The sequence below is a fragment of the Xenopus laevis genome, chromosome 1L (assembly GCF_017654675.1).
Source record: "Xenopus laevis strain J_2021 chromosome 1L, Xenopus_laevis_v10.1, whole genome shotgun sequence".
NCBI classification, from domain to species: domain Eukaryota; kingdom Metazoa; phylum Chordata; class Amphibia; order Anura; family Pipidae; genus Xenopus; species Xenopus laevis.
The window spans coordinates 184,905,051-184,913,074 of record NC_054371.1 but is presented as its reverse complement, the minus strand read 5'-3'; the positions used below and the strand labels follow the sequence as shown (position 1 = coordinate 184,913,074).

The following is an 8,024-nucleotide window of genomic DNA, read 5'->3' as shown; positions in this document are numbered from 1 at the left end:
AGAGAATATTATTTATGGGAATGTTAGCGTAAGCCAGATCATCACTTAAACCTGCGATGTCTACAAGTGATATATTTATTATATATATATGTATCATGATGTAAACACTAATAATAACATTAGAAAAAAATATATTTCTATTATAAAAACATTAATTATATTATATCATGATTTTTAACTCTATTCAGTAAAGGTGCTTGTGTCCAAACATGTTCTTTGTGAAAGTGCACCTACTGACGCTGTGGAGTCCTAAACTATGGATGCTGTGAAGTATCCCACCTACAATGGCCCACTAATCTATCTGACCAATCAGATATTACCATTACATCAGGTTAATTTGAGTATGATTTCATTTTTTTTAAAGAAGGGCATTTCCGGGACAATACTTTTATCCAGGTGGAAGTTAAAGACTATTTTTGTGTTGAGAAAAATGATGATTCCGTCTGCAGTACAAAAGTCTATCCAACCAATTACACATAGAATTGGAGTTACTGAAGGTGCAGAGCTTCAGTTGTGGTGCCTTTACCCCTAAATCACAGGGCTGCCCATATTACCAATGACATTTGCAAGCTTGTTGTAGCAAAGGAAAAAGCATATACCTTGGATAACAAGGGTGCTGAGCTTGGTTATGCTGTCCATGTACATGGCAATGCAGGGTATAGGCAAACCTACAACATTGTGGCCTTCCATAGCACTGGAGAATTATTCAGCAGGGCATATTGTGTAAAAAAAAAGCGTACAGCATTAGTGTAAATAATAAAGTACAGCTTTAGAATAAATATATTTATATAACATTCAGTTCTATTTGGCTGCACGGAAGGAAATGTTTTCAATTTATGCAGCAGATGGTCACAGTTCCTATGGATATGCCTTTTCAGCTCAAACATTTACTATTTTTATCTCACCTACTGTATGCAAAGGTGGCCTCTTAAGGATGTTGGCATTAACCAGGAGACCTCTGCCTCTGATTACAACCTAAACTAGTGTGTATATACAGTATAGGACTTTTTGTATATATACATTATAACGGAATAGCTGACAGAATACCTGGGAAAATGGACGCAGTTTGGACGCACAATGGTTCCGGGCCATGTAGCCAGTCCAATTTTGCAAAAACAAGTAAGAGAAGAAAAAAAGAGAACTTAATTTACACCTTCCCTGATTATGATCTGCTGTTTGCTATAAGGATGGGTGATGTTCTCAACTGAAAGCAAGAATGTAGCTGTGTTTCTGTATTGATTTAATTTGAACCTGATGAATGTACTGCAATAAATCTTCTGAGCCCCACAGTAGTTAGTACAAATAAAAGAGAGAAGATTCTGCTTTCATTTAAATAAAAAGGTAGAAACAAGTTGGCAATAAAAGCTTATTTGAAATCACACAGGCGTCCCTTTCATTATGTCCCCATCTACTACTATTACTATTTTGTAACTTGCTTTCTAAGAGCAAAGACACATGGGGATCTTTCAGGTGCTTTTTAAGTGGCCTAAAAATGTAGTGGCAAGACACCCAAAAGCATTTGTGTCGACTTGGAAAAACTCGTCAGAAGATGGAAAACCTGAGCTTGAAATGTGGCAATCCAATGTGGCAGTCCATTATCAGACAACTAATTTCAAACATCTTCTTGCACAACTGCTTTAAGTCAATTGCTGTGGAAATCATTGAGTTATATCATAAACACAGAGAGGTTATCCTACTGTGTCTTGTCCAGGTGGTGTCACAGCATAGTCTGGGGTCCTGGGTGGAGGGAAATCAGGGCTTCTAGCCTGTAGCACAGGAGATCTACATGAATATATTTCCAAACAATTGGATATATTTCAACATTTATATTGATAGATATGCAGTACCCAAAGCCAATTTCTTGTCTTGGTTTAGATGTAATCTCATGCTACAAACACATCCAAGAAACACACACTGCAGCACTCCGAATCCTGTGAAAGTGGTTTATTGTGCCAACAAACTAGGCCACGTTTAGGGCCAATGCCACTTCTCAAGCTTGAGAAAGGGTGTTGGCCCAAAACGTTGCCTAGTTTGTTGGCACAATAAACCACTTTCACAGGATTTGCAGTACGTGTTTCTTGGAGTTATATGTGGGTCCCTGGCAGGGGGACCAGCAGCTTGCACCCGACGCTACAACAAGCAGTCAGTTATAGTTGAGCATTGCCCACATTTGATTGTACTCATTCTACAAACACATACCCAACTGCACCCTCACAAATAATATGCCTCAGGCAACCTCTCTGAATTCATTGCTGTTCACTCATCTGTTGCTCTTTTATCTTGTCAGTGCTGATCTGCTAATTACCTACCCTACATGCCAAAGCGACACCCCATCACTGCAGGGAGCAACTGTATTGTTACATTGTCAGGTTGTGGGTATTTGCTACACCGTAAAGTGATTGAAGCCGTAGATTATCTTCCAGAGATACGTTCTAGGGCAGTGGAAGGGGTGGTTTAAAAGTTGACTTTTAGTATGTTATAAAATGGCTAATTCTAAGCAGTGTTTCAATTGGTCTTCATTGTTTATTTTTCAAAGTTTTTCCAATTATTTGCCATCTCCTTCTCAGTTTTTCCAGCTTTCAAATGGGAGTCACTGACCTCATCAAATAACAAATGCTCTATAAGGCTACAAATGTAATGTTATTCCTAGCTTTTACTACTCATCTTTCTATTCAGGCCCTCTCCTATTCAATTCCAGTCCTTACTCAAATCAATGCATGGTTGCTAGGGTAATTTGGTCCAGACTGCTAAAAATGCAAACTGGGGAGCTGTGGAATAAAAAGCTAAATAACGTAAAAACCACAAATAATAAAAAATGAAAACCAATTGCAAATTGTCTCAGAATCTCACTCTCTAATCATACTACAAGTTAACCCAAAGGTGAACAACCCCTTTAATGATATTGAAAATAGGCATTTATTGGCACAAAATAATAAAGTTTATAAACAAGATAAACATGTTCCTGTGTTTGTAACCAAATTTAATCATTGAAATAAAATTATTTTAGCATTCTAGATGGAGAAATGAAACTCCAAACAGTACAACACAAATAATTACTTTTTTTTTTATATTGCTTGCAGTTAGGTTTTTTTCTGAAATGTAAGCTTTTATTTAAAGTCGTTTTGTTTTACCACTTCCATGTTCTGTAGCAGGAGCTTCAAAACAAGGTAATGTTACTTTTAAGAGAAAGGCCAGACACTTATGTAGCAGATAGTAACAGATGCTTTTTACAGGCCTAAGCAAAGCTCGGGGAGCATGCTCAGTAAGGGGTTGAAGCTGCTATAGCTGAAATCTTACCAGTTAATATTTGCCTTGTACTAATTAAAAACAATATTGATAATTTATTAAATCCCCTGCCCTAAGTGTTTGACCACAGTGGGTGCAAAATTACTCTCCATAGTGATCAGGTACAGAGCATTTTAGGCAAGGGAATTTGATTGTGCTTTACACATTGTGCTAAATTCAGTGCAAAACACATAACTATGGCAGGGGGTAACTAAAGGATCCCACTGCATCTACAGCTGCTAGTGCTAGGTGGATAATGGGCAGCATAGGAACCCCCATTGTGCTGCCTTCAACCCGCCCCTCATAAATGCAGCGCTATCACAGACTATTATTTGCACTTCAATTTGGAATCCAGGATTCAACTTTATTCCAGCACTTTCAGCGGGATTTGGATTCAGTTCAATCCTTAAAGGGATACTGCCATGGAAAAACATGTTTTTTCCCAAAATGCATTAGTTAATTATGCTGCTCCAGCAGATTTCTGCACTAAAATCCAATTCTTAAAAGAGCAAACAGATTTTTTTTATATTCAATTTTGAAATCTGACATGGGGCTAGACATATTGTCAGTTTCCCAGCTGCCCCAGTCATGTGACTTGTGCCTGCACTTTAGGATGGAACTACTTTCTGGCAGGCTGTTATCTCTCCAACTTAATGTAACTAAATCAGTCTCAGTGGGACTTGGCTTTTACTATTGATTGTTGTTCTTATATCTACCAGGCAGCTGTTATCTTGTGTTAGGGAGCTGCTATCTGTCTTCCTTCCCATTGTTCTTTTGTTAGGCTGCTGGGGGGAAAGGGAGGGGTTAATATCACTCCAACTTCCAGTACAGCAGTAAAGGGTGACTGAAGTTTATCAGAGCACACATCACATGACTGGGGGCAGCTGGAAACTGACAATATGTCTAGTCCCATGTCAGATTTCAAAATTGAATATAGAAAAATCTGTTTGCTCTTTTGAAAAATGGATTTCAGTGCAGAATTCTGCTGAAGCAGCACTCTTAACTGATGCGTTTTGAAAAAAACATGTTTTTCCATGACAGTATGCTTTTAAGATTTAGTTACTGTAGGTTGAGTGAGTTAAAGTCACATGACTTTGATGCTCTTGTGGGCAGCTCAATGGGACAATCTTTGGTGCAGCTTTGGCCAAATCATTGTAGAGTATTTAGACGAATTAAAAATTGATGAATTCTGTGAATACCTAAAATATAGTCACAGGAAGTATCTTTCATCCTGAAATATGATCTAAAATGTGTAGGAACACTTCTGTTTGCCCTGCAAAGCTCCTTGGAAACATATTGTTCTCATGGCCCTGCTATAAGTGATGTGTATTTGGGGCAAATTAAAGGTAGTGGGGTTTCTTTTTTTTTAAATACCACACTACAAGAGCTCACTTTTCTGTTATGTGGATATGCACTACTCATGTTTTTTCACTCAAATCCTTTGGTAATAATCAAAGTATCAGATATTTTCTATATTTGGCCCATCACCTTTCTCCTGGGTCTCCTCTCATATCCCTACCTCCTGTGTTTTCATTGTATACAGATGATTAAAGGAAAGCTTGTTTAATATCCTTATCCAACGATTAACTATCACAACACATTGCACAGCAGGAGACTGCACGGGGGAAAACTAAAACATTACACGGTATCAAAATTTATTGGCATGTTTTGTCAAAAAGGGGCCCCTGGCATGTAGCACACAAATCAGGGATGTCTAATAAACCTGCAGCTGTTGAAATACAACTCCTAGTTCATTCCCAGTGGGCTGCTGTTTAACAACAGCCAGAGAGCTGCAGGTTGGAGACCTGTACTAAGTATTAGCTGAGGTAGCAAGCATTGCCCAGCAAATGTGATGGTATATATTTTAAATAATAGAATCATGTTTTTGAAATAAAAACACTTATTATTGCAAAAAGTGTGCACTCCTAAGAAATCCCTATAAAAAGCCACAATGTCATTGGTCATATAGGTAGGTGAGCCTGCATGGCCGGATTTAAAAATGGTGTGTCCCTAGGCCGCTCCCCCCAACCTGTTCACACACACCACCGCCCTCTACCAGTTTGCACACCTCACTACCCCTGCTCAAATATCACTTGCAACCACCTTCTCCACAGTCCCACCACTCACCTACTTCGCAGACAGTTCCCTAGATTGGCAGAACTGGGGTCCAGGTTCCCCTGTTCAGATGTGTCTAGATGGCGGCATGCTGCCCCCAGCAATTTGCCGCCCTAGGCCCAGGCCTTTGTGTCCTGCCCTCAAATCCAGGGCTGTAAACCTGTACCCAAGATTGGCTCAGGTTTCAGGCAAATCAGATTACATAACCAAGTTCAGCACATGTATAGTAATAAGTCAAATCAATTAGACTTGCTGTATTTTCTTTTTCCTTGAGGACATTTCGCTAGTCATCTGACTGGCTTTCTCAATTCAGAGTGTCCTGTACAAAAATATTTGTGGTTTTATACCCCTTACTCTAATACAATGCTCTTTTAACACCTCTACCTGGACGGTTTAATAACACCCAGGTCCGGACTGAGAATTAAAATAGGCCCTGGCATTTCAGGTACACAGAGGCCCAATCAGTCCACATAGAGGCCCAAACAGCCTCCACCAGCCCACTAAATAGTGACTTTCTATGGGACTTTATAGCAGCCCCTCTGGCATTTGCCAGAACTCACCGATTGCCAGTCCGGGCCTGATAACACCTCATAGCTCCAATCATACTAATACAATCAACACCTTGCATCCATGAGGTCTCTGACCCCATGCTGGTTTTACTAAACATTTTATGCTAATTAGAGTAAGATTCCAGGGTATATTACTACAAATATTGTTGACAAGCGGGAAATGAGTTAACGGAAAAATAAAATACAGCAAGTCCTGTTGATTTGACTGATTATTATAGATATTCCATGACCTGGATGAATGAGAACCTTCACAGAGAAGCTCAGCACCATTGTAACCTGTTTATATCTGGTTTCCCCATTACAAGAATGTACTGTTGAATAGCTTTCTGATACTACAGAATAACGCAATCTCATTAGTCAGATGTGTGGACATGCCATTTTTGAGTAGACAGATGGAAAACTGATGTTTAGCGCTTTTGATCACCCGTAGATTCATGTTTTCTCCTTTACCACCATGCTTTGCTGAGTAGCGTCATGATATCATAGTATGCAGAGCCTGGGCAGGTGCCCTAGACAATCTGGCCAGCCACAGCTCCGCCTGGGTGCACGCATGTGCGAATCGATGGGCACGTAAGCGGGCAAAGAAGGGAACGGACTTGGGGCAGGAGCCAGACAAAGTACGTGCCTGGTGCTTCCAGCTCTGTGACCTAGGCATGTGCCTCTACTCTGCCTACCCCTAGTTCCGGTCCTGATAGTATGAAATAGGGCAATCTGATTGGTCAGATAAAAGGCATGTGATATGAGCACCTATTGGCAGATTGAAGCTCGACACATATGGAAACTCCGGGTTCGTGTTTTGTTGTAATTGGTTGTGTGATATGGAATGCTGAAATCTGATTGGTCAAATAAAGAGTACTGTTATGGATAGGGGGGCAGCAGCATTGCAAACAAAAAATAATAGCTGACCCCTAAAAATCATTGTTATAATCTGTGCCCTAATAAATGAGTTGAGACAGGGCCCGAATATATGCAGGACAATTGCACAAAGGGGCCCCATATTTTTTTTTAACCAAAAGTACTTGCTAGGCCTCATGGATGAGGATTTCTTGTACTTTTATGTAGCTTTCTCTGCAAAGGGGTCCCTGTAATGCTGGGGCCCCTTCCAGATACTCCTCCATCCCTACTCCTATAACCAGACCTTGCTGCTCTTTTTCAGACACACATCACCTATATTGTGTGTGCTGCATATCAATAGTTCCCCACTCCTCACATGCAATCAGAGAAATATAATCTGCCAGTTAGCACTGGTCCCATTGGTAATACATTCCACAGTGAGTGCTGCAGTACAAGAAGAAATACGGTAATGCAGGAGCAGCACAGCCAGCCTGTGTGAATGTGAGGAGCTGACAGAGAGGAGCTGGCAGTGAGCAGTCTGTACAGGAGAGCAGGACAGGGAGCTTGACAATGGAACTTCTCTGTGGTGAATGTTAATGAGAGCCAGGGAAAGTGAATGTGCATGTGGAGGTGTGGGTGAAGGGCGCCCTATGTCACATCTCAACTTCAAGGATTGCACTTTTCCCTCCTTTGGGTCAAGAGCACGCGGTGACGCAGGAGATCGCTGGCCACTAGTCTGCAGCTCATTCCCTGTGCGTTTGTCGGGAGTTGATGGCACTACAGTGCAAACAGGGAGACGAGAAAGACGAGCAAAAGGGAGAAAATGTGATTGAGAAAATGTGGGGGAAGATCGGCTCAGGGAGGGCTGGACTCAGACACCCTCTTCTGAAGCTCCCCTGAGTTGCACCGCTGCAGCATGTCAGCCAAGTCTAAGGGCACATCCTCGCCATCAGAGGGGCCAGCTTCCAAAGCCAAGGTGAAGGAGCAGATCAAGACTATTGTGGATGATTTGGAATTAGTCCTGGGAGACCTGAAGGATGTAGCCAAGGAACTTAAGGAGGTAAGGTGTCAGTGGGTGGGTGGGGGCTGCTCTCCGCACTGTGGGACTTCTTGTTGCGGAGCGGAGGAACTCTGGATAAAAAGAGGTTCGGTTGCGCAGGGGCAGTGCTATTATTGATGCGCTGTTGCTGGGAGTAGTGCTGTGCTGCGACGTCTTTTCTG

The 8,024-nt window shown here is 41.3% G+C and overlaps 1 protein-coding gene across 1 annotated transcript in view; it reads left to right on the top strand.

Annotated features, from left to right (window-relative positions):
• Positions 1–7,345: 7,345 nt before the first annotated feature.
• The window catches only part of prr16.L (proline rich 16 L homeolog), a 184,316-nt gene continuing 183,637 nt past the window's right edge, over positions 7,346–8,024 (top strand). Inside the window, exon 1 of the mRNA XM_041568270.1 lies at positions 7,346–7,863. Coding sequence (XP_041424204.1) covers positions 7,720–7,863 — 144 coding nt within the window. The 5' untranslated portion in view covers positions 7,346–7,719. The remainder of the gene's footprint in view (positions 7,864–8,024) is intronic.